Source organism: Meriones unguiculatus, chromosome 3 (genome assembly GCF_030254825.1).
Source record: "Meriones unguiculatus strain TT.TT164.6M chromosome 3, Bangor_MerUng_6.1, whole genome shotgun sequence".
Taxonomy (NCBI): Eukaryota; Metazoa; Chordata; class Mammalia; order Rodentia; family Muridae; genus Meriones; species Meriones unguiculatus.
In genome coordinates, this window is record NC_083351.1 from 100,001,050 (window position 1) to 100,027,893 (window position 26,844).

At 40.4% G+C, this 26,844-nt stretch overlaps 1 protein-coding gene across 4 annotated transcripts in view; it reads right to left on the reverse strand.

Annotated features, from left to right (window-relative positions):
* Ctnnd2 (catenin delta 2) overlaps positions 1–26,844 on the reverse strand; it is an 896,229-nt gene that overhangs the window by 211,031 nt on the left and 658,354 nt on the right. For all 4 annotated transcript variants that reach the window (XM_060380401.1, XM_060380399.1, XM_060380400.1 and 1 more), the window contains one exon: positions 6,860–7,073. In XM_060380401.1, the coding sequence (XP_060236384.1) occupies positions 6,860–7,073 (214 nt within the window). The remainder of the gene's footprint in view (positions 1–6,859; positions 7,074–26,844) is intronic.

Here is a 26,844-nt window from a genome sequence, read left to right on the forward strand (position 1 = left end):
CCATTAAAAGCTGCAAGGGAAAAAGGCCAAGTAACTTCTAATGGCAAACCCATCAGCATCACACCTGGCTTCTCAACAGAGACTATGAAAGCCAGAAGGGCCTGGACAGATATGCAGACACTAAGAGAACACATGTCAGCCCAGGATATTATACCAGCAAAACTCTCAGTCATCGTAGATGGAGAAAGTACTCAATGACAAAAACAAATTTAAACAGTACCTACCCATAAATCCAGCCCCACAGAAGATAGGAGAAGGAAAAATACAACCCAAGAAAGCTAACTATATTCAGGAAAACACAGGAGATAAATAACCTCACTACAGCAGAACTATAAGTAGCCAAGCATGCAAACACACTACCAGAACCAACATCAAAATGAAAGGAACTAACAGTCACTAGTCATTAATATCTCTCAACATTAATGGACTCAACTCTCCAATAAAAAGACACAGACTAACAGAATGGATGCGTAAACAGGACCTAACATTCTGATGCATACAAGAAACATACCTCAGCCACAAAGATAGATATTTCTGAGGGAAAAGGGCTGGAAGGTTTTCCAAGTGAACAGACCCTAGAAGTTAGCAGGAGTAGCCATTCTAATATCTAATATAATAGACTTTCAACCAAAATTAATCAAAAGAGATGAGGAATGAAACCCAGACCATAAAGACACACATGGTAAATGCTCAGTTATAAGCGGATATTATCCATATAATATAGGATAACCATACCACAATCCACAGACCTAAAGAAGCCAAATAACAAGGAGGACCTTGAAGGTTGCTTATTTCTCATTCAGAAGGGCAAATAGACCAGACACTGGAAGTGGTTGAAGAGAAGAAACAGAATGGGAGCCTACCATGAATGTCCTCTGAAAGACTCCACCCAGCAGGGGATCCAAGCAGATGCTAAGAATCACAGCAGAGTGCAGGGGGTCATAGGAAAGAGTCAGGGAATAGAAAGACCCGGAGGGGATAGGTGCTCCACAAGGAGGCCAACAGTGCCAACAAATCTGGGCCCAGGGGTCCTGCAGAGCCTGATTCACCAGCCAAGGACCATACATGGAGAGGACCTGGATGTCCTGCTTAGATGTAGCCAATAGGCAGCTCTGTCTTCATGTGAGTTCTCTAGCAAAGGGGGCAGAGGCTTTCTCTGACATGGACTCTGTTTGCTCCTTTTTGATCATCTCCCCCTAGTGGGGCCCCTTGCCAGGCCACAGAGGAAGAGGGTGCAGACAGTCCCAAGGAGACTTGATAGCCTGGGGGCAGATGGTAGTGGAGGAAGGCTCCCCCTTTCTGATAAATAAGGAAGAGAGATGGGGAGTTAGAGTGGGACTGGGCAGACACGAGGGAGGGAGCTACAATAGGGATATTAAAATGAATAAGTTATAAAAATAAACTTAAATTAAAAAGAGAGAGAGAGAGAAAGAGATCCAGGAATAAGATGCTATAAGCCAGGATGCTCTGTATTAGATCTGGGGTGCAAGACCCTTATGTTGCGAGATGTGTAAGGCTTTGGGACAGGATGTATGGAGTATACAGGAAGAAATCAAAATCATAGAAATCACTGGCCAAAATTTAAAAAACTAATATTATATGTTTTCTCCCATATGCAGGACTTGAATTTGTGTGTGTGTGTGTGTGTGTGTGTGTGTGTGTGTGTGTGTGTTTAGGTCATAAAGCCAGGAAGGATTCCAGGAGTAGGGAGGAATATCTCTTAAGGAAGACGGAATGCAGAGCAGGTTATAGAATATATAGTATGAAAGAAAGGGAAACTATTTACAGGGAGAGAATAAACCAAATAGGGGAATGTGGGGCTGAAGGTGGCTCAGCAGTTAAGAGCACTGGCTGCTCTTCCAGAGGATCCAGGTTCAATTCCCCACACCCACAACTATCTGTAACATCAGTAGCAGGGTATCTGACACCCTTACACAGACACACATGCAGACAAAACAGCAATGAATATAAGAATAAAACTAATAAAGAGGAAGGTGAAGGAGCAGCCAACATTGTGTAGTAGGATGAATCAGAATGAAGTGTACGCCATGGCATATTAAGATATATATGAAAATGCTGAAATGAAACCCATTACTTTGTATGCCAACTTAAAAAACAATAAAGAGGAAAGTCATTGACAAGGTTGAGTCAGTGGCAGGCTTACTTAATTAAAAGAAAAGAACATTTGGTTTCCCACAGCATAAACAGAATACCCCCTACTGTTAGTGAAGTGATGCTCCCAAGGATACTTGTTTTAAACCAACGTAAAACTTTCTAACCAAGTCTTATGCTCCAATAAACACTGTTTTATTATGATTTGTGAGGCATTCTCAAAACTTCAGTTGTGCATTTCAAAACATATGTTGATTATTTGCACATTTAGAGAGAGAAAACCTTACATTAGTCAAACCCTAAGGACATGCAACATTTCTAATTGGTGTGTTTGCTCCCAAGCGTGGTAAGGAATGGGCGGCAGAGAATAACTTCAGCTGGGGTTAAATACAATGCTGATCATTATCTCATCATAGTTATTACATATGAGGAAAATTATGTATTCCCAGGCCTACTAGGCACTGAGAAAACACAGGCTGCTTGTGAGACGAAGCTGCGATGTGCTCAGGAGGCTATTTTCCAGCATTCATGGTTGCCTGATGCATGCAGAAATGTTTATCTTAACATTTTATTATTGTTCAAACAGTTTTCCAAGATTTATTTAATAAGTAATTTAAGAACTGTAAGGTGGCTGCTTTATTTTAGCCTTATATTGTTTATATTTTGGCTTCCTCAGTTTCTTTTTTAAATTGGTGTATACACCTAGGCACATGGTGATGCATTTCATGTGGACATTTTAATGCAAGCATGTAAGGCACTTGACCATGTCATGTCTTCACTCATCCCTCCCTCTCCTGTGAGTCCCTTTAGTTTCCCTAGAGACTTCATTTCTGCTTTCCTGTCGTATATACACATGCAATTTTATATATCTACATAAATTTGTATGATCTACACGTGAAAGAAAAGATGATAATTTTCTTTCTGGACCTGAAGAAATTTCTTTCATATGATAATTTCAAATTGCACCCAGTTTCCTGTGAATAACATAATTCTGTTCTCTACTGATGAATAAAATTCCATTGTGTATATATAACACTTTTTTTCCTGTTTCTCTACTGTTGGACACATACGCTGATTCCAAGACTTAGTAGGCTGATTTTATGCAAACTTCTGTTTATAAAACATGTTAAATATTAATCATCTTACAATTCTGCGCATCCTAGTATATAAATATACACAGAATGACTCCAAAGGACTCACCCCTCCCCCTTTCCTTTTATTTTCATGGATGAGCTCAGAGGCAGAAGGAAGAATGAGAGAGTAATAATTCCCCAAACCTATCAGATATCCTATAATGTATTATGTTATGAGTTCCTGATGAATTATGCCTTCTAGAGAACTGAACGTCACAGTTTTACTTAATTCATGCATAGACATTTGACCTCATCCCCAAAAGGAGATATGGAGGCTCCTTGGAGCAAAGGAAATGGAGCAAGCATCTCTCACACATCCCTCTACCCTCCATAGACACTGACTTCTCATGTCTTGTCAAGTAAGCTTATAAAATGTAGACATAGTTATCAGATGTCTCTGTACATATCTGGCCCAGGAACTTGCCACACCAAGCAGGGCTTCACCCAGGCAGTGAGTTCTAAATGGAGAATTAGCTAGCTAACACGGCTTAGCAGAACACCTAACATTCTAAAGTGCTTGAGGGATGCTGGAACTGGTGAAGCTCTTGGGCACACACAGTCAGACTTACTTTAACAAAGAGACTATTGGACTTGAGCAGAGGAAGAGAATGAAAGACAAGAGAACAGTGTAATAGAGGATCCGATGACCTTGCATTTAAACTCGATTAGCTGAACTAAAATACTGAATTCCTCAAGCTCTCAGGAGCCAAAAAAATGAACACGTCAAAGCCCACTTTAGCATATCACCATGGGCCAGTATTGGCTATGAAAATTTGACTCTAAGGCTCTCTCAGATTCATTTCATTCATTTCATTTTCCTTTTTCTCAGATGGGGAAGCTCAACTTGTGTGATGTCCAAACAGAAGCCAGCTGAGTCCTGCAGCTTTCCTGGAATCCTCAAGTCTCTGCTATTGGGGAAACTTAGAAGGCTTTTTGCTCTCAGCATCCAAGTCTCTGCACACGTCTGTCAACAGAGGTGTTTTCTTCCCATTCTCTTCTGCGGGATGGTACTGTGGCCAAAGTACTGCCATTTAACAGCACCTACAATGCTAACCTCGGCTGCAGTAAGAATGTAACACCTTGTCTCGGGGAAGCCAGAGAACATCTGTAAGTAGAGTGGCCTTGTTCGTAACTGATTCACTGACTTGGCAAAGAGTGCTCTCTTCAGGAAGGAGAGTGAATAAAGCTTTGGCTACCGCAGCACATGCTTGCTTGGCTCTCCTCAGGAAAAGCAGAGTAAGAAGAGGTCTCTGTATGTGTGCCAATACTACATCCTTCCTACAGCCCAAGCTTTACCACAAGTGGAATCTTCTTGACTTTCTAAGGATGTATACTTTTTAAATTTCCTAAGCAGAGCTCAGAGACATTTCTACCACTGTTTGAGCTTAAAATGCTAATGTCCAAGACCTTCCAAAAGCCATCGGGAAGTGACGCAGCCGGTCTCAACTTCTTTGTAACAACCTCAAATGGCAGCAGCAGCTCATGTGCCGTGCAATGGGGCCACTGCATTTTTTTTTTTTACCTCCTTAAGTTATCAGACACCTCAACCTTTCACACAGTTTCTTTGATGATGAGATAAATGCTATTGAAAGCAGTTTCCAGATAACTGTTTCATGTTGGAGACAATAAAAATTTGACTAAATTCCAAATCTTTTCTAAGCATGAAATGACAGTACAGCATATGCAGAAGGTACTGTGCAAAACTTCTATTCTCCTGGTTTTGTGCGTCCAGTAGCAAAATCTTTATACACCAAACATCTGGTTTCTAACACACATACTGAGTTCTTTTTCTTCCGGGTACTTCCAGCTAACACACAACCCATGAAAATAAAGATAGGCTTGCATAACCATAATGGCAGGGAATACATTAAATTATGCAACTCACCTCAAAACAGTCCTTGAAATCACAAAATGCTGATAATGACCACTTTACCTTGCCTGACCCATCTGAGTTTAGTGTGAAGCATTACTTTAATAACACTTTAATCCTTGCCAGTAATTATTTCCACAAGGAAAATGCTCTACTTGTAGAAAAATGAAAAGGAAATGAAGCCAGCAAGCAAGTAAGGGTCAAGCAAGTAAGGGTTACAGGAGAAGACAAAGAAAAAAAAAGAATGAAGCAATCTGGGTCTAGTTTAAACTTAGCGAAGGACGAGATGGAACAACTACCTGGATGGAAGAAAACTCAAGGAAATGAACTGAAACTGGGAGGTTTTTTTATTTTATTAATTACACTTTATTCACTTTGTATCCCCCCATAAGCCCCTCCCTCCTTCCCTCCCGATCCCACCCTCCCTCCCCCTTCTTCATGCATGCCCCTCTCCAAGTCCACTGATAGGGGAGGTCCTCCTCTCCTTCCTTCTGATCTTAGTCTATCAGATCACATCAGGAGTGGCTGCATTGTCATCTTCTGTGGCCTGGTAAGGCTGCTCCCCCCTCAGGGGGAGGTGATCAACAGAACCAGAAATTTGAACCCCGGGGTCTTCCCAGAGACTCACACTACAACCAAGTACCATGCATGGAGATAACCTAGAACCCCTGCACAGATGTAGCCCATGGCAGTTTAGTGTCCAAGTGGGTTCCATAATAATGGGAAGAGGGACTGCCTTTGAAACTGTGAGTTTTGACTAACTTTTTGTGCCTATTTATTATTCAGTAGCTTGAGCTATGTATATTTTTCACATACTTCATCAGTATAGATAGAGGAAAATTTTAGATCTGAGACAGAAGGTCAATGCAATGGTACAGAAGTTAATCAAGATATCTTTTGGGAAATGATATTTGTAATTCATTTGTTAAATTCTTGCTTTTAGGAGTACTTTAATGAACCAGAAATCAACTGTCACCTACAACAGTAGTGAGCATAATGAAAAAGAGGACTTCAGAGAAGTTTGGAACCCCCATACTGGGGACATGTATGTCATTAGAGCTCCAACAAGTTCTGACTGCACACTTACAAAGTGAGGTATAAGAGCTAATAGTAAATGTTTACTCTGTCCAGTTTTCCAAGAAAGGTATGTGCTGAATGTTTTCAACATTCTCAGTCCTTAAACCCTCATCATTCTGCAAGCTACTCTTATCAAATCTGAAACCCAAAGTTCTATGAATGTGGAAAGGAATTCAGGTCAACTTTCAAACAATTCTTTAATATTCAGTAATATAACTTTGGGAATTTGAGCATGCATGGAGTATTTTACTCAATAATTAATGCTAACTATACAATATGTTCAGTATATTTATAAATCAGGACATATGGCTTATTGCCAACAGCTCGAATGCCTTGTCCTTTTACCAGCTATTTTAATGTTACTCCAATGATGGCCTGTGGCTATTGTTGGATAATCAACTATTTCTAAAACAAATGACAAAGACTGAAGTAAGATCACAGAATTTTAGTGATAAGTACACTTACTGGATTCTAATAAGTGAATATGATCAATCTACATGTTACCTTTGATGGTATTTTACTCAGTCATTTGAAAATACAAGAGGAGAGTGACTATGTTATCAGCATTGAGAGGCTCTGAGTGGTAATACTGAGTTCAGACATTTGCTACTGGGTTGGAAAGTTAACAAGTATCTCGAGCTTTAACAGAATCATTCAGAAGTCTAACCTGTGACCAGCTCCCGGATCTCCAGGTCTGTGGTCTTGCGAAGCAGTCTCACCAGCGCTGGGATACCACCACAGTTTTTCAGGGCGATTTTGTTATCATCGTTGGCCTTCCCATATACCAGGTTCCTCAGAGCCCCACAGGCACTACGGTGGACTTCTGTCATCCGGTGATCCAGCAGGTCCACCAGGAGCTGTATTCCTCCTTGTCTCCTTATCTGAAAGAACAAGGGACACAGCTTTGGCCTTGAAGACTCTGGTTTCACTGCTTGAGCCCAAGCACTGTTTTCCTTCGAAAACGTACTGCAGACAACTTCACTGATTTGAATTAAGAATCATGGAAAGGAAAGAAAACAGCTAAGTGCTTTTCTTGGATTTCATTGCCTGCAATCGTTTAAGTATTCCACCAAGAAGAAATTGAATGCACTACCAATAAGAAATTTAAATGTACAACTTTTATCTTGGAATCTTGGAAAGGTGATTGTAACTTCATAATGGATGCCTCAAACATTTCTTTAAAAAAATTGTCACATGCTCACGGAGTTAGAATGATTACTGAGACTTAACTAAATTTACTGCTGAGTCACAGAGCAGCAGCACTGAAGGAAAACATTGGAAGTGTTCTACTTAACAGGAAAACACATTCAAGGCACTGGAACTAGATGAGAATCTGAAATAAATGACACAGGGGCTTTGTCTCAGAAGCTCTGGGGATGCGATAAAGTCACTCATAGGGACAGGCACAGCATGAGTGACCAAGGATGGCATGTCTTAAGTCTTTGATTAACAGTGAAAAACTCATTACATTTTAGCATTCTAGTGGCTGAAAGAAAATCATAATCTTCTAAAGATGAATGCAAGGCACGTCCTTGTTATATGTTTCCAGACATATGTTCTTTTTGCTACTCAATGACACTGGGGGCAACTTAATATTTAAATTGAAAAGGGAACAAAGTGGCTAATTAATACCTTGACTCCTTCATGAAATTGTCATCTGAACACCGCTGCATTTGTGTGGAGAAATCACCTGATTCACTCATGAGGACTTCTCTTTCTTTAGACTTCAGTGTTACTAGGGTTTGAAAGATTGACACCTCCACAGTTTAATTTTCATATTCTGAGATATGTATTCATCACACAGATGTGCTAAGACACATGGCTGCATCCTGCCATTCTCTCAATGGTGCTTAAGCACACTGCTTCAAGCTACAATCTGCGCAACCTACTCCCCAAAGTCCCATAGGACTGTGCTTTGTTTGTTTCACCAATATGTTTTTATCCCAAGTGCAATGCCATGCTCACAGTAAATGCTCACCACATACATGCTGAATGCGTGAGGAGGATTAATTAATACATGACTTGCTACAATCAGGTTCTACAGATTTGCTAAAACACTGCTTTTCAAAATTGAGTAATATGTCCTGTAAAGGAGAAAAAAAGGCCCTTTGTGAACAGTCAGGGATGTATGCAGGGATCTCCAGCGGCATTTCTTACGCCAGCTTACACACATAGGAAGGGCAGGCTTCATGCGTACAAGGTGGCACACCGCTGACTCATTAAGAGCCGACAGCAAGTGTTTTCACTCATCCGCAAACACAAACATAGAGAAGAAAGCCTTACAGTGCTCACAGAACCCACCTCCATTTATCTGGAGAGGATGATGTAGTGCCTTGTGTGTTGTGCCTCCCGTGGGAAAAGCACCAGAGAAGACAGAGGGGAGGCCTTCTGAGTGAATGCTGGGTTCCTTCCCCTCTACCCTCCACTGTCTCCACAGCCTGTAGGCTACTACAGGTTACTGCAGAAGGTTACTGAATTGATTTTAAAAAGAGATAGTACCTTGCCTTAACAATTTTACCCTGAACTTGGGTGGTAGCATTCAGGAGAGCTATGTGTGCGACCTGAACTGAGCCCATCTATATTACAGCCCCAGCCACTCATTACCTCTCCACAGAGGAGTACTCCATGTGTACAGAAAGGGTGAAAAGAATGCCCTTTTTTCCCCTCTACAGGTGTATTTGCATATGTGTTTTGCGCTTTACAATTCTCTGGCTTCACATAATGGTGAAACCATCAAGAAAGAAGAAATAAATCTAACCATATTGTGAACCTATGGGGCATAGATATTTTTTTTTTTAAAGAGAGAGTAAATCAATCAGTTAATTTTTTAATGTTGTAACTATTTTTCATTTGTGATAATATAATTCACATTTGTATGTCTTACTAAAGTAATATACAAAAATATTATGTCAACTCATTATGAGGGAAAACAAATTCAGATGAATGTAGCACAAAGTCCTAGTTAAAACAGAAGATAGTCTTTTATGTTTAACCCTATATATTATACCATATGCCTAAATTTACTGTTAGATTTTTAAGTTCTACTTTAATCTATACAGAGAAATCTAATTTGGACAATGATCTTTTGTTTTTTTTTTTAAATTTTTAGTCAGAAGATCTAAATGAAAATCCTTTGCTTTCTTGAAGCTGAGTCTTCTCTAAGAATATGGGACTCTGTCACGAACAACTCCACATTTGGCTAAGGCTGAGGATCTGGCTTGATTCCATGTATGTGGACCTATCTGCATTGCCCACGTGGCATGCTGGGGTTGGCTACCCAGAGGCTATTTAAGCTGTGGGCTGGCTTTCCCCAGGGTCAGATGATTGTTCAAGGTTCCTGAATAAACTGCATTGAAAAAAAAAAAAAAAGAATATGGGACTCTGATTGTTTGAATGAGAATGTCCCCCATAGACTCATCTACTTGAACACTTGGTCCCAGTCGGTTGCACTGTATGGGGAGTATGAAATGTATGAAACATTTAGGAGGCGCTTTGCTAAAGGAGTATGCTTAATGGGTGTGGGCTTTGAGGGTCAGTCACCTCTAAGCCCGCTCTAGCTGCCTGCTATCATGCCACCATGCCATTACAGTCTCTCTTTCTCTCTTTCCCTCTCTCTGCAACTGTAGGAGAAAATAAACTATTTATTCCGTATGTCATTTTTTTCCTCTTTATTTTTTTAATGTAGCCCAGGTTGGTCTTGAACTGGAGATCCTTATGCTTCTGAATACTAAGCTTATGAAATTATATCAGTGAAGCAATGGATGTTTCGAAAGAATCTGATGCTCTTGTACTTGACTTTGAGTAATGGGCAAGTATACTTCATAAAGGCTAGAATGTATTTTGGTTAGATGGTAGAAGCTGTTTTGAAGAATTTGGAAGAGAATCTCACCACTTGCTCTTTCTCTCCCCTAACTATGTGAAACAACTTGCATCTTTGCGTAATAAAAAAAAATCAAGATGAATTATATTTGTTTTTAAATTATGTATCAGAGATGGAGCATTAGTGTAGAATTATGGTTCCCCAGAGTTCAATTTGTGGCTCCTTTGTACCTTCTAGAAATTTACACGTATATAAACATGGACAACACAGGAACACTTCACAGGGTTGGTCTCATGATCAAATAAGATCTGTGAATTGTTTAACAAAGTATTCAAGAAGTATTACGTGTCCAGAGATATTGTTTTCTTGAATTCATCCACAATCTCTGGATCCTATAGGTTTCTTTTTTCACACCTGGGGTGCGATACAGATGTGTCATTTGGACTAAGCACTCTGCAGCCTCTTGTCCTCTCTTTCTCTTTTTAGTTTTTGTTTCTCGAGACATGGTTTCGCTGTGTAGCTGTGTAGACTGGCCCTAAACTCAGAGATCTGCTTTCCTCTGACTACTGAGTGCTGTAACTAAAGGTGTAAGTCATTACTGCCTTCCCTAGTATCTTCAAATTGACCAGTTCTAGGTGTTTGTGTTAATAAGTATCTACTGCAAGTAAAAGCCTCTCTGATGGGGGGAGAGATGGCACTAATCTACAGATAGAGTGATATGTCATTGTGACAGCATGCACAAGACCTGAGCAAGCTTCTGACATGGAGCAGGGGAGGCAGGCATGAAGTCTCACCCATAGGTGAGGAATTATTGGCAACGGATAGCTAGTGGGACAGAGAGCATCAGCTTTCTTTAAAGATACGACCCTGCTAATTCAGTCCACCATGGTCTATGGATGGTACCATTCCCACGAGTATTGGAACAGCCCAACTTAGACTTGATGATATTTTTAACTATTATTTTTAAAAACTGAAGGCTCAAAGTGAGGTGAGTGGAGGTGGGTGTGGCTCAGGAGAAGTTGGTGAAGGGGTAATACCATTAAAATACATAAAACACAAAACTCTCAAAGAAATAATAAAAATATTTACAAAAAGAGTATCTGTCGAAGAACTATAACTGTAAACCAACTTGTTAAAGGATACTCTTATTTAATGTATTACTTGTCAATATATAAATTAATTTACTAATAGAATAACATAACATATACTAGTCAGTGAAAGGGATGCAGTTCCTAGTTGTATCCTTATAAAGTGGTGTTAGCACAAATTAATAAATATTATCTCATACATTCAGAATCCCATCTGATATGTGGCTAATGAGATGAATAGAAGCTTTATTGTTCTAATCAATTGTATTGATAGATATGACCATTATATATTATATATTGATAGATATGACCATTATATATTATATATTGATAGATATGACCATTATATATTATATATTGATAGATATGACCATTATATATTCAAATTATATATATACAAATACTTCCATTGAAATTTTTTTTGCTAGGTATATTTTCATCATAAGGAAACATAAGTTAATATGTGTTGTAAAGGAGAGTGTAATACTCATTTTTCTTGTCACGATAACTTAATAGATTTTCTTAAAGACATATAAGCAATTTTGAGCAAACATAGCTCTCTATATATTTAAAAAAAAGTATTTCCTCTAAAGAACTCGAATTACTCAAAACTCAAAAAGTATTCAGATTCTCATTCTCAGGGTATTTTTTGTTAAATAAAAAATAAACTACAAAGAGAACACTTTCCATTTCATGAGCAAAGTAACATCCATGAAGTAAGTGAGAAAGCAAAACTAAAGCATCCCATGCCCTCAGTGAGAACATGAATGGCCCAGAAGACTCCATCTTACAGACTTCCCCAGGACCTACTCATGTGCCTTGGTGGTGGATGTGGAGTGTTTTAAGTTTCATTTACATCTGCATCTGGCACAAACATTTTTTTTTTTTTTTTTTTTTTTTTATTGTTAAGTGTGGATTTCTGCCCTGCCTACTCAGGGAATTGTTGGAAAGGCAAATGAGACAGCACAGAGGGATACCGGAGGAGAAGACAATTCTACAGGGACATTCACATTTGTTATTTCTTTTCTTCTTTCCACGTAAGCATCAACTCTAAAGTCCCCATGATTCATAGAAACCTTGTCACCCTGCAGGTCTCAACACACATGCCAATGCCATCGATGTGTCCTTTCTCCGCTGGCACTGGCATCAGATAAGAGCATCACAGAGGCTCTTTGGGACCTTGGAAAAGAGATGCTGGCGTTTTTAATCCCTTTACATTACCGTTCACTTAAGGGAAGTAGTTTCTACTACAGTGAATATTAGTAAGAGTTTCTGCTTCTAACTGAAAACCGTTTCTCATGGGAACCTCTGAAATGATCTATTTTACTGCTGTGTTAACTTTCAAGTTCACGTCACTTCAGGGTCCCATCATTTAGGAAGATAAGAGAAGAGGGGAAAGCCCTGGACTGACCATGAATCATTACCTTCCACACAGTGATACGCTTACATAAGATACTGCAAAGGCACAAAAATAACACCACAAAGAAATCCCTTCCCCATCTACTCATTATAGGACTCTGTCTTACATTCTCCTCTTGCTGACAATAATGACAGTGATGATTTCTGGGCAGTTACACTGTGGGAGAATGAGGTAAGGTCAGGTGTGAGTGTATGAGCAGTTGGCTGCCTGCCAGTGAAGCAAACATGGAGGCCAAGTGCAACTTTGGCTACCCCTTCCTGAGGGCTGTGATCTAACATCCTCCATACCTCCATACAATCCTCAGTGATCAGAGTAACTGAACCCCAAAGATGGTCACAGCTTTATTTACTCTTTAATGCAGTCATAGACGGGCCTCCTTTAAAAAAATACAAGAAAAAAATAGTAGATGATTCCCCAAATTGTTTACATTGAAGAGGTCTCAGGGTGTCCCATGAAAGGATATCTAAATTATTTTTGTGTCAAACTATAAACTGGACAAAATACATAGTAGGATATGTATAGATTGTGTGAGTATGCATATATGGGTGCAGATGGACCCATCAATATACACCAAGGAAGCCAGAGATTAATTCGGGTGTCCTGCTCTATAACTCTCTATTTGTTCTTTTGAGAGAGGCTCTTTCATTGAACTCAGAGCTAGGCTGGTAGCTGGAAAACCCTTCTGTCTCATCTTCTACAACTCTGGGCTTAAGGCCACACTTAGCATTTTACATGAGTGAGGTCTTCATGGTTGATCAACAAATGGTCTTACTGAGCCATTGTCCCAATTATCTAAGAAGAAATTTATCAACAGCAGGAAAAAAAAAACAAACCAAAAAACAAAAAAACTCTGCAGCATGAGAATAGCTCAAGAAAGCATGATTCACGGGATCTGAGGTATGTTCTGGGTTCTCTTTATGACACAGGAGAAGGAAAGAGGGAGCCCCAGCAGGGAGAACAGAGCATGTCTTTAATGACTGACAGATAGGTTATTATATCACTCAGGACAATCAGTCATCCCACAATTGTAGGCATTGTACAGAATGCCTATTACACAATCATGCATGTGCAGAACATGATAAAAAGGGCTTTGCCCTTGACAGTTCACGTCAAGGACAGGTTTGCTCTCACTGCACTTGTGTTGGTTAAGTCTTTCTTGCTTATTTCTCCTTTTCTTCCAGAAAACTTCTAACTTTAAATTACCCAGGATCAGGGAGGTGCTGGTGTTGTCCTACCAGGAGGGCACACACTTTTCTCCACAGGGTGTAGCCTCTGCTCTGGGCTGGTTTTTGGGCTTCTTTACTTGAGCTTCTATCTGGAGCTTAAGTTTGCCTTTGGGAGCACTTGCTTTAAAACTCTATGAGCAGATCCATTAAACTTGAGCTTGACCCATAGCAATCATTGCTACTATGCATTTACAAGGCACAATTTACTGTACCTACAAGGTGCACCGGGATAAAGATAGAACAGAGATGAAGGAAATGTCCAACCAATCCCCGGTCCAACCTGAGACCCAACCCATGGTAGAGAGCTTACCCCTGGCACTAACAACAACACTCTGCTAGGCTTACAGATGGAAACCTAGCATAGCTGTCTTCTGAGAGCCTCCACTCAGCAAAGGATCAAAACAGATGCTGAGACTCACAGCCAGAGTTTGGGCAGAGCACAGGGAGCCTTAGAAGCATTGAGGAAAGGATGGAAGGACACATAGTAGACAAGAGCTTCACAAGAAGACCAACAAAGCCAACTTGCCTGGTCCCAAGGGAGCCTGCAGAGACTGAAACACCAACTAAGGACCATGCATGGACTTGATCAAGGCCCTCTACACAGTGGACTCCCTAGTAAGGCGAGTGGGGGCTGTTTCTGACATGGACTCTGTTGCATGCTTTTATCACTCTCCCCTGGTGGAGCTGCCATGCCAGGCCACCACCGTGGAAGAGGATATGCTCAGTCCTGAAGCTGCTTGAAGTGCTGGAGTGAGTTAGTGTTGTGACCTTTCCTGAGGGGCAGGCAAGGGGAAGGGGAGAAATGGGAGAAAAGGAGAAGTAGGACCGGGAGGAGAGGAGAACGGGACTATGATTGGAATGTAAAGTGAACAACCAAGTAAATAAAGTTAAAAAACAAAACAAAAAGAATTATCCCCATTTTAAATGAAAAATAGCAAGAGAATGCTTGTGACTAAGTATTGGCTGTGTTATGGATGAAAAGATCCATAAGACTGAAAAATCTGAAATAGGTTAGTAAACCTACTGGAAAACAGAGTCACAATTATCAAAATTAAGTGAAAATGTTTTAGGAATTAATTAGGGAATCCAGCAAGATAGAAGCTTAATAAGGTTGAAAATTGAAGACTTTCCTTATCTCACTGTATCTCTCTCCATAGTTACATATATGTATGTGCATTAAAAAGAATCAAAATTTTATTTAGAAAATAGACCACAGTATATAGAATGCTGTAGAAATAAACCAATATTAAGGGCTTTGTGTGAGAAACTTTGAATATGTTACTGAGTTTTCAAAAGGGTATCTGTGAATAAATGTGTCCAAAGGACCACATTCCTGAAACTTTGCATGACTCTAAGACCTTCCTTTGCTTACAGGGGAATGAAAACTAATGCTCTTTTAATCCAAAGTCAATTTATGTTTCAAAGTTGTTTTTTACAGAATGACAGTAAAAATCACCTAGAAGAATTAACACAGGGAAAAATCATAGGGAAACTAGAGGATTCTGGAAGGATGAACACAGTCTAAAGCTCCAATCATCAGAACAGTACAGCAATGGACAAAGAGTCCATGGACAGCAAGAAAAGAAAACACGAGAAGAAACCCCAAAAGATCCACATATTAAAAGTAATTTAGGATGTGGTCCTGAGACAGCAGGGGTTTAACCCAGAATTAATGAAAACAGGATCTCACAGAAGAGGAAGGTCACCTTCCATTCTTCAAATCTGCATAAAGTAATTCAGATGGGTTAGAAAATTGGTTGACTAAATAGTGAGAAGCCAGAGGATGATACATGAGACCCAACATATGAGATAGATAGATAGATAGATAGATAGATAGATAGATAGAGAGATAGAGAGATACATAGGTAGATAGATAGAAGATAGATAGATAGATAGATAGATAGATAGATAGATAGGAATCATAAAGTGGAATAGCATCAGAAGGTATGAGTGGATAGTTGGTGGGGGAGTGCTAAGATTGACATAAAAGACAGATGGCAGAGTAAAAAGACCAATGCACTCTAATTGTATTGGCAGACAATTGAGGGACAGACCAGGGAAACTACTGCCTGGGAACATGATAGACAAAATGCTCATACCCTTATCTTAAATGGAGTTGCTGAGGTAAGCGGGGATGTCAAGGTTTAAATCTAGTTTTGTGCTTCTAAAGTGCATATACTTCTGGGGCTCATCCACAAAGGCACTTTTGGCTGGTATTGTAGTGAATTTACTTCTCTCTACTTGCATGTATCAGAAATTATGATCGTGATATTTATTTGAGTAATGATGTAAGTGGTACTTATCCCCAAAACAAGTGAACTTGCCATTTGCATTTAAACTAGGACTGTGCTCCTCTGTTGCTGCTACTGCTGCATTTTATTTTTTCTCCTCTCATGAAGACAGTTTTTGCTGCCTACTCTTGGTACACAAGCGACCACTGCACAGTGAAGGAGTGTCCACAATGCTTAGAGTTGGTGGGTTATAGATTTTGCATGTGTTCACCACTTGATGTAGCTTGGAAGGTCACAGCCATTTACACCCTACTGCACATGAGCAAGAGCCACCCTCTACAGTCACATTTTAAAGTTCTTTTTTTCCCCTTTTTTTAAAAATTTTTCATCAATTACACTTTATTCATTCTGCATCCCCCCATAAGCCCCTCCCTCCTTCCCTCCCAATCCCACCCTCCCTCCTCCCTCTGCTTGCATGCCACTCCCCAAGTCCACTAATAGGGGAGGTTCTCCTCTCCTTTCTGATCTTAGTCTGTCAGTTCACATCAAAAGTGGCTGCATTGTCCTCTACTATGGCCTGGTAACGTTTCCTATCTGCTTGCTACGAAATGACTCTTACTGGTGACGCCGAGTCTCTAAAATAAACTCTTTGGACCATGTGGATAGGATTGGAGAGCTTTGTTAAGCAACATTAACAAATACATCAGAAAGTAGAACGAAATGCCCAGATCATGGATGAAAAGATTAGATTCTGAAAAGTCAACCTTTGCCAAAATTTATTTATAGTTTCAGCAAAACTTTGATCAAAATGGATTTTTTGAACATAGCATAACTTTGATCTGTAGTGTTAGCATCTCATAAAATAAAGACCATTTCGATAAGGGAGAATGACAGAATGTATTCTGTTTCATGATAAATTTTACATAATGTTTCAATAAATAAAACATCAGGGTATTGATGACAGAGTCAAGATGGCTGAGGGATGGTTGAGAGACAAAGCTGGCTGCAGTTAGAATCCACTGTGTGACAAAAGGCAACATTAAAATCTGATGCAGGCAGATTGAGTTATATGACAGAAGGCTCATAGGGAGGTGGTCAATATGTCATGTTGTACCAAAGAAGAGCTAAATATACCAAATAAAGATAAAATTAATTGGTATGAACATAAAAATGATTTCAAAGATGAACAGGGAATCCTGATAATGCCACAAATAATAACAGAAATAACTTATTTGCAAAACAAAAACCCCTAGTTTCCGATAACTTATTATTTCCTTGCTTGTGGATGCAAGGAATCGCTCCAGTGTTTGAGATCCTAGGAGCACTGATCTCAGGTGCGTGAGTAAGACTGTTAGAGGTTATGCATTGAGACAAGGAGACATCTGATCTGACTCGCAGTCCAGATAGATACTCAGCCCCTTTCTTTCTTTCCCTTCCTTCCCTGTCTCTCAGCACCAACATGGGCAAGACTGAGCAGATTCACATTTACAACTGACTCAAAGATTAAGTGTTGTCTCAAAATGCTCTTCAAATTCTGATTTTAAGAAGTTAGACATCTCTTTTGAGTCTCAAGGTTTATATTTTTAACAATTACTAAAAAGATTCATCTCTTCATTACGAAAAGATCTCCATTCACATGATTAGGTATAGAAAACTAAAATCTACACATGGTTTCTCATGGAATGGAGTTCTGGGCATGCCCTAGTGTAATTTTTGAAGAGCCAAACTCCAGAAGGTAACAATGCAGCCTAATCATCTGAAAACTACTAATCCATGTCAGAATATAGGAAGCCCACAGATATTCTCTCCAAGCCTTTTTATTTTTTCAAGGATCAGGCCACTGCTCACTTGATTCATCTTTCTGGCTAGCCTTTACTGGAGGGTTATATGGCCAAGACTTTCCTAGACAGGACCCAGAAGTTAAAAATCCAGAAAAAAAGCAAATATGACCAATGAATAGTAGAAACTGGGAACAGCTCTACCAGGAAGCTGGCAATCATCTAATTATCATTTTGTAGTCAGGCAAGTTATATGTACAGCTTTGATACCCAAGAGGTAACTACCAAAGTGATAACAGAACCAGCAGAGAGGGTTGGAATGCCAGTAGGCAGCAGACTGCTTGCAGGAGGGAGGAGCGGGGGGCATATAGACAAGTGATGAGAGAGAGCTGTGAGGGTCCCTGGGATGAACAAGGAGGCCAGAGGCCTGGGACTGAGGGGTGGAGAGACAGAAAGGTGGCTGCAGTAGAAGTGGTAACAGCTTCAGGGCTGGATCTAGGGACTTTGGTCATTATTGGGTGCCGGCTTTACTCTGAGCAAGTAAGAAGGAGAGTTGCTCTAAAACACTACCTGAGTATGAATGAAGACAGACTGGGTGCCAGGCAAAGCCACCAAGACCACCCCAGTGAGAGAAACATGGCAGCGTCCATATGATTGGCAGGAGAATGGTTGTAGAGTGTAAAATTCCAGATCTGCTTGGTAGACAGGATTGTAAATCTGATGTCTAAGTCAGAGAAAGGAATCATGGCTGACTGTGATTTTTGGCTTTTTCATTTTTAATAAACAATCATACTGTTGATAATCATCACAGCAATATTTCTGGTTGACTGACAGATGGCAAAGCACTTACGAGAGACATAGCCCCTCATTTAAATTTCATTGTGTTGACACAAAAGCATACATTTAAAAAATTACTCTCCCCTTGTCCATGCAAAATGGAAAAATGGCATCTTTCAAAAGCATAACAGAGTAAACGTTTTTTGTCTCAGATAGCCCACAGTTATAAATAATGATAAATATTAAAGAAATAACGATGTATTCCACTGAAAGAGTATAGTGGATGTTTAGCAAAAACTCTCTTCATATTTATTTTATTTTAAAAATTACTTGTTTTTTTTTTTAAATGGCACTTCAAGTAAGATTTTCACTAAACCTCCCGAAATTGTATAGCATCCAAAATAGGCTTTATTATATGAATTACATGAGTAAAAGGCTCTTCTTATTATACATTTATTTATTTTTCCTTTCTGTATGCAGTTATGAAGCACCCTACATTCTCAAAAAAACTATTATTTTTTTATTGTGGTAATAACCAATATCCAGGGGACTAAATTATGGACAGAAAGAATATTCATTAAATGTTTGTCCAAGTCTGGAGGATCCCACAGTGAAGGTAGAAACCGCACTGCGAAGTCCACTGGAAGGTAATCAGAGAGGCCAACTGTATGCAACTAAACTTTAAGTGTTCAGGGTACAGCAGATCCACACTCCAGTTTTTTGCATTTATTTTTGTGTATATGGGAATGTGTGTATCACCGTGGGTGCACATGTGCTGTAGTGCAAATGTATGGGGATCAGAGGACAGCTTTCAGGTCTCACCTTTCCCCCAGCACCACTCCTCTAGAGCACTGAACCTGGGCCTTCAGTCTTGCCAGAAAGAGCCTTTACCCACAGAGCCACCTGGGTCCAGAAAGCCACACATTTTTTGGAGGGGAGCACATGTGGTAAGCTGGGGAATAGGTATTGCATTAGTGTTAGGTGATTCTTGGTCTTCAAATTTCAACACTCATGTATGATTGGGTATACTTCGGATTCTTAGTGGAGTAGATTTTAGATTCTTGAGAATTATAAAGAGAAAACAGAGAACCAAATTCGATTGATTACAACAAGCAGCTCTGGCCATCAGCCCTGGTTCCTTGAAGTATGTGTGCTCATCCACTGACTTCAAGTACAGAGATCCCTAAAAAGGTGGAGACGAGGCTGGTGGTGAGATCAGGGGCAGACCGTGTCCTAGAGTAGATACGGAGGGTGCTGGACATGCTAGGAAGATGCTGGAATCTACATAACCATGGAAGCGTTGGAGGTGGCAGCATGTGAGGCACAAGCTCAGGCTCTTGAGCAGCAGATATGGAGCAGAAGTGGAGGCTGTGGCTTCAGAAGCAACAGTCCATGAGGAAATGTATGCCTTAGAGTCTATTTCCCCCTTTCCTTCACATCTGTGACTTTATAAATACTGACACAAACGTGAGGGTTTCCGCTCCTTTCAACTGTGTACACTATTGTGGCTATTTTTTTTTTTTCAATGCAGTTTATTCAGGAACATTGAACAATCCTCGGACCCCGGGGAAAGCCAGCCCACAGCTTAAATAGCCTCTGGGTAGCCAACCCAGGAGTGCCACGGGGGCAATGCAGATAGGTCCACCTACATGGAAGCAAGCCAGATCCTCGGCCTTAGCCAAACGTGGAGTTGTTCGTGACAGAAAGCACTCACCATCGGGAAGGTGGAAGGCAGAAACCAGCTCCATCTTTAAGGCATAGCATTCCGCAGCTCTCTACAGTTCCCCCTTTTTGTTTTAGACGCATCAGGCAAGAGTAGAGGTCTGATCTCTGATATTAGAAATAAATTGGGACTTTGTACAGATGTTCATTTAGGTGTCATCTACCCAAAGAGCATCAGACCCGTCCGATACCTTTTTCTCAGAGGCGGGACCTGGGGCATCAACCCGCATGCAATCAGACATGCTCTTCTCTGGGTCCAAAGCGGCTGACCCTGAGTGCAGTGCTTAGCCTCGCATCCTGAGCGTATCATTTTCGATTCTACGATGGAGCAGCTGAGAGTGGCCATTGTCACAGTAAATTCTACCAGAGTGGACGCAGGACTAGCCACAGGATTATCAACATGGATTGCTGCAGCCATGAATCATCTGAAGGAATGGGCGGGCATGGGAGTGTTAGCAGGCCTTCTGGTGTTGGTCTCCTTGGTTTGCCTGTGGTATATATGCAAGATTAGAGTCTCACAACAGTGTGATGCAGCCATGATCATTCAGGCCTTTACAGCCATTGAAGCAGGATATTGTGGCTATTTTTAATTTGATCATCCTGTCTCCAGAGCCCAGAAGGTAACAGCAGAGCCCATCTGTGACTCTCCTCCGAGTTCTGCCTCTGGATCTGGAGGGACAGGGATAGCCTGCAGGCAATCCCGAGAGCTGAGCAATATGGAAAACAGTGCCATAGCTCAGAGTTCCCTGGGACTCTACCAGACTCAACCCACCATGAATCACCATGCTCAGAATCCATTCACCAGATGCCATCTTTATTTTTCTCTTGTTTCTCTTGAAGACAAAGAAAGCTGTGATTAGAAACCCCTCCACAGCATGGCGTCTTTAAGTAGGAGCCCTCAGTGTGCTGATTGGCAGACTCAGTGTTAGTCACTGATTGTGTCCATCAGCCCAAGCAGAACATTCACATGACACTAGGTTTTTGACACTTTTTAAAATTTTTTAAATTTATTATTTTTACAATTTATTCACTTTGTATCCTCACTACAGCTCCCTCCCTTGTCTCCCAGTCCTATCCTCCCTCTCTCTTCTCCTTCTATGCCCCTCCCCTAGTCCACTGATAAGGAAGGACTTCCCCTACTATCAGACCCTAGCCTATCAGGTCTCATTAGGACTGTGGACTGTCAAGGCTGTCACCCCCAGGGGGAGGTAATCAAAGACAGGCACAGAGTCCATATCAGAGGCAACCCCTGCTCCCCTCAGTAGGGGACCCACATGAGACTGAGCTGCCTATGGGCCACATCTGAGCAGGGCTCTAGGGCCTCTCCATGCATGGTTCTTGGTTGGTGCATCAGTCACTGCAGGCCACACCGGGCCCAGATTTTTTGGCTTTGTTGGTGTCCTTGTGGAATTCCTGTCCCCTCCAGGTCTTTCTATCTCCCCATTCTTCCATGACCCTTGAAGTTAAAAAAAAAAAAAAGAGTGCTAAAAAAATCTCATCAAGCACACTGACCTTTATTCCTTAAGGAAGGAGGTTTCGTTTGATAGGTGTGAAAGATATGTGCAAGAGTCCCAAAGGACTAACAAGTCTCCCAGTCTTATTAAAGTCAGTAATACTAAGTTACTATAATTTGATACAAACATAAAAATATATGTGTCCGTGTGTGATGTATATTTTAGTCGTGGTTTGGATGAGAATGTCCCTTACAGGCTTAGATATTTGGATACTTGATTCCCAGTTGGAGTCAATGTTTGGGTTTGTTGGGGAGGTGTGGCCTTCTGAAGGAAGTCTGTCACAATTATATATGTATATATAATTTTAAAGAAAGGAGAGGCCTATGCCTCCTCACCAAAATGTGAGTGACTCATTTATTTTCTTTCAATCAAAAATATCTAACACTGATATTCTTTCTTCTTTTAACTCATCACGTGCAAGGTCAAAGGTCCTGCCTGAGGTGTACAACTCTCCAGTAGATAGAGTAGCCACGAAGGCTGAGAAACAGTTATTTCTCTGCATTGAAAACATCAACTCAAAGACTTTCACTGGAGGTTACCAGATTACATCTGCAACCTACATTGTAAGTAATTAAAGGTTTTGAATTTACTCTGCTTGAAGACCTCACCTCTTGACTCACGTGGTTTATCAAGAAATCAGACTCTTTCATGCTCAAATCCCATGTTTAAGCTATCAAGTTTCCTTCTTTAGTGATTTTTCCAGTTATGCACTTAAAGGGACATAGTCCATACATGTGACCTTATCTCTGTTTTCAATTCCTCAAGAATTGTCTATTGAGTTCTTTGTGCTGGAGAATGAAGTTTTTCTCCAAACTGGAAGGCAGGCAGTGGGCACACACTGAGTTTCTCCTGGCTGAAAGACCCTGAGGATACGGAACAAAGAATGACAGCACAGGATGTTTTGCTTTAAAATTTAAATTACAGATACATTGTAATTAGAGTTGTTTTACTTAAACATGCATAGTCAGACAAGCTATTCACTGCAAAGAATCCTTGTCTTCCCAGGTCGGAAGGTCATTACCCAGGCTCTGGTTCTGCCCATTCTACCCCATCTTCTCCCTCCACCATCTCCTATGGACTGCATTTGGCTAGTTGCTCTGGGTTGCTGGATGTTGTTGAGCATGCAGGCATGCCTCAGCAGGGCTACAGAACAGCTCCCTTTCCACCATAACGCCTGCGTAGCTGCTCAGATGACTGCTCACCTGGAACTCCTCCTCTCTGCCTTAGGTCCCTTCTCTAGACCCCATTATTCTTACCACTTATTTCCTGACTATTCGTTTTATGTACATCCCTGAACTTTTGCTTCCAACCCATGTCTAGGAACTACAAGCACTATGAGTCAGAGATATTATCTAAAATAGGTATATTCTTCAGGGTCCAGAGGAATTTCTGGCATTGAGCAGACATTCCATGCCCCTTTGAAGAATGAAATTTTATTCTTGAACTTGGAAACTTTATAATCATCCCATGCATCCAGCCTACCCTTTTGGAGAAACACACATAACCAAGCAAGCAGTATTTTACAAAGACTTCAGTGCATAGGAAGCTATTTCAGAGCTTTAGAATATTATACAACCCTGAACATGTTGGCAGGAGCTCAGGAAAATGTTCTGCATATGCAGAAAGTGTTTTTCTTAGAACTTCAGTTATGAACAGTAATTTCCTCAGGAGTAAATGCCACCACTGTGCTTCTGTACTATGTGCACCTGCATCTTGTTTACAGAGGCTGATCCTGAATATATTAGCTAATTATAGATATGCAGATGTCTTGTTTGCCGTGATGTAGAAATATATAAAATCATGTGAAATAAGTATCACTCAGACCTGTAGATGAATTCTGATTTCTATGAGGTGCCCGGGTTATAAGGTAAAGAGACAGACAAAAGTCAGAACAATAAGGGAGATTATTCATAATGAAAAGTCTTCACATTCTGCTGTCACTCTTCTGGGTGGAAGACGGAATTAAAATATTAAAATAGAGAAATTTGAATTGCAAAACAAATTATCACCTATTGATTCATTTCTTAGAACTTTCATTGCAGAAAAACTTCTCCAGAGCCAGAGAAACTGGCAAGGGGAAGAAAACATCATTTGTGGGTTTTCTGGGAGATAATATTAAAAACTGCAAGGGGTTTGTTAACGTAGAAATCCAGGGGTGGAGAATGGCAAGCTTGAAGATGAAGATCAAAGAAACTGTGATTGTTCACTCAAGTATCTGAAAGGGGATTTTTTTCCCTGATAATAGTTGGGGTATATGATCAATGCAATTAATGCTGAAGACCACATCCGCCTCCAAAAAGGAAAGGATTGATTCCCATATCCTAGTCGGGGAGTCCTGAATTGTATCTGAGGAAAGGCAACTCCAGAGAGCAAGGCAACAGGACATTCTTCTCCCTGAGGTATAGTTTCCCAGGGCTCTTTCTGAGTCACAATTCTTTGCTCTAAGAACTGCAGTATTAAGAACAATCCCTCCTACTCCTGGTGCCACAAGACATTCATGGTCCAATTTATGGCATATATGTATATGTTACTTGATAATGGCAATTTAACATTACAGATGGAATGAGGTAGCTGATCAACTGACCTCAAAATCAAGACTTACACTAGACTGCTTAGATGGGCCTAACAGAATCTCAAAGTTCTTTTAAATGTGCCTTGGAAGCCTGAAGGGACCACGAACCAATGGAAACAAGTAGAAATTAAGGAAAAAAACAGAGAGAGAGAAAGAAGCAAATAAATAGCTTCTATTATAGCGATTCCGAAAAGGAACACAAGACTGGCTGGTTAAGCAGTGGGTTTCAGCCTAGAGAGGCCAATTTTGGATGTCTGTGCTCCAGAGCTTTAAGGTGACAATTCATTTAATAGGAAGCAGCTGGCTTTGTGATAATTTGTTACAGCAGCAGCAGGAAACTAATACTCAGGGCTGTGGTTGAGTCCCAGGTTATGCTTTCATGAACAACTCTTGTGTCTTCAGTAGATAACAAAGTAGCTCTTTTATCTGCACACCTGTGGACAGCAGGAGGCTGCTCTGCCCCCTTGTTTTAACATCCAAATTCCTATCTCCATTGCAGTGACCTATACATCATCTTCCCATGCTCCAACCACTGGGATTCTTTAGGCAGCTAGGGGAAGTAATCTGCAAATGACATGGCTGAACTTAGGTCTGAGCGAATCAAGACAAATGATTATCTGCTCTGCGTGAAAAAGTACCAAGGTCAAGGTGTTCATTGCTTGATTTATGGCCATGCCACTGACCAATGCCCAGGGCAGACGACTCACTCTGTTTTCAGGTAATGCCAACGAGGAGAGGAGGAAAGCCCTGCCAAGAGGGTTGCATTATAGATGGATGACCCTGCCTCACTATGATATCTCTGCACACAGATGATTCAGAATACTGCCTGGACATAGAAGATGCTTTCTGGTGTTTGGATTTTGTCTTTCCTCCTACTGTCATTAGGACAGTAGGGTCAACAAGATGGCACTTAAAATCTTTTGTGTGTGTGTTCTTGATTTTAAGTCTCATCATTGCTTTGACAAATGATCATAGGTTGGAACTATGTTTGGGCTAAGAAAGATGAAAAATCATTAGAAAGAATGCAAATCCACCTGGGAATTGAGGATACACAGCCATGTATTTAGTGGTTCAATCAAATTTAGGGAGTTCTTGAGTGAATCTTTGTATTTAATCAATGAGGCGAGCAGGTCCTTTCATATGTTGATACTTCTTGATATCTTCTAGGATCTAGACACACATGGAATGTCGCAGTGCATGAGTCATCCTTCCACACAGTGCCAGCATCTGCTGCCCAAGCAACTGCACCTCAGTTTCAAGACCACAATGTCTCACAAATCACAGTGTTTTTATATACGAACACAGTATCCTGCTCTCACAGAAACACCATGGTTCAATTATAGCAAACAAAGATTTTTAGTATTTTCCGAGTATTGTTTCTCAGGGAGCAAGTACCAGATTGATGTATCTTTGAATTGGTGTATTAGAAAGTTTGAGTTTTAAGTTGACGTCTGAGTTGGGCTTAAGATAGAATTTTCAGTAGTTCCTGAAATTGTTCTGAACACATCTGTACCAGTTATGCATATGCATTTATACAAAGAGGTGATCTTAGCAATGAAAACTATAAAATCAAAAGACTGATCAACTCTGTAAAACATAAACTATGTCTGCCTCCTATATTATCAAATATCCAGCACAGATTTAAGAACACGTAAGCTCATCTGGCTCTTGGTCTGTAAGTTTATTAACCATATGTGCCTAGAAAAGAATTGTTTTTAAATCAATGATTTATTATCACCAAATATTTCACAAAACCTATTTTATATATTAAATATTACGGGACATGTAAAAAATATTTTTTCCTATTCACTTCAGGACAGCATCCAGCTAACACTTGTGATCAGCTGTGAAACAGCCCTGATTCTCTGTTCTCCCTGCCAGCCTCTGTGGCTCTGTATGCTCTTCTACCGAGCTCAGCTCATCACCCAAATCACACTCTTTCCATCCTGTCATTCTCCTCTTTTGTAATCATGATGTCATCAGAGCCACATTTTGGAGCATACAGTAAATACAAGTCTTGTCACAGAAAGTTTTAACTAGGCATAAGGTGGCTGGCATATATTCTGTGAAAACCATTAAAAAAGATTGCAAGTATCTGAGATAAAAAGAAAACCGAGATTGGCTTTTTCTCAGACATGGATTTTTTTTTTAACAGAAAGAAAAAAATCAGGTTTACATGTTTATAACAGCCTGCAAACCTTTGATACCTACTGAGCCTCTTTATTGGTTTAAAATTCACTGGCTCCAATGCCTTCAGAGTCCTGGGAGCTGTATTCTATTCAGGCATTAATAATCTACAAAGCTGACTCAGAATGGCTGACTGCTCTAGTCCAACAGATCATCTGTGTTGAGAAGTTTTGTGATCCATAGGACCAACTCTACTGTGTTCTCTGTGAGCAGAGTGTTGCTAGAATCTTCCCGGACATGTGTGTTGTTTTTGTTTCAAGATTGCTTGGTCTTGGCTGTCAAGAGGTTCATGATCAGCATGAGTAACTGACTTATAC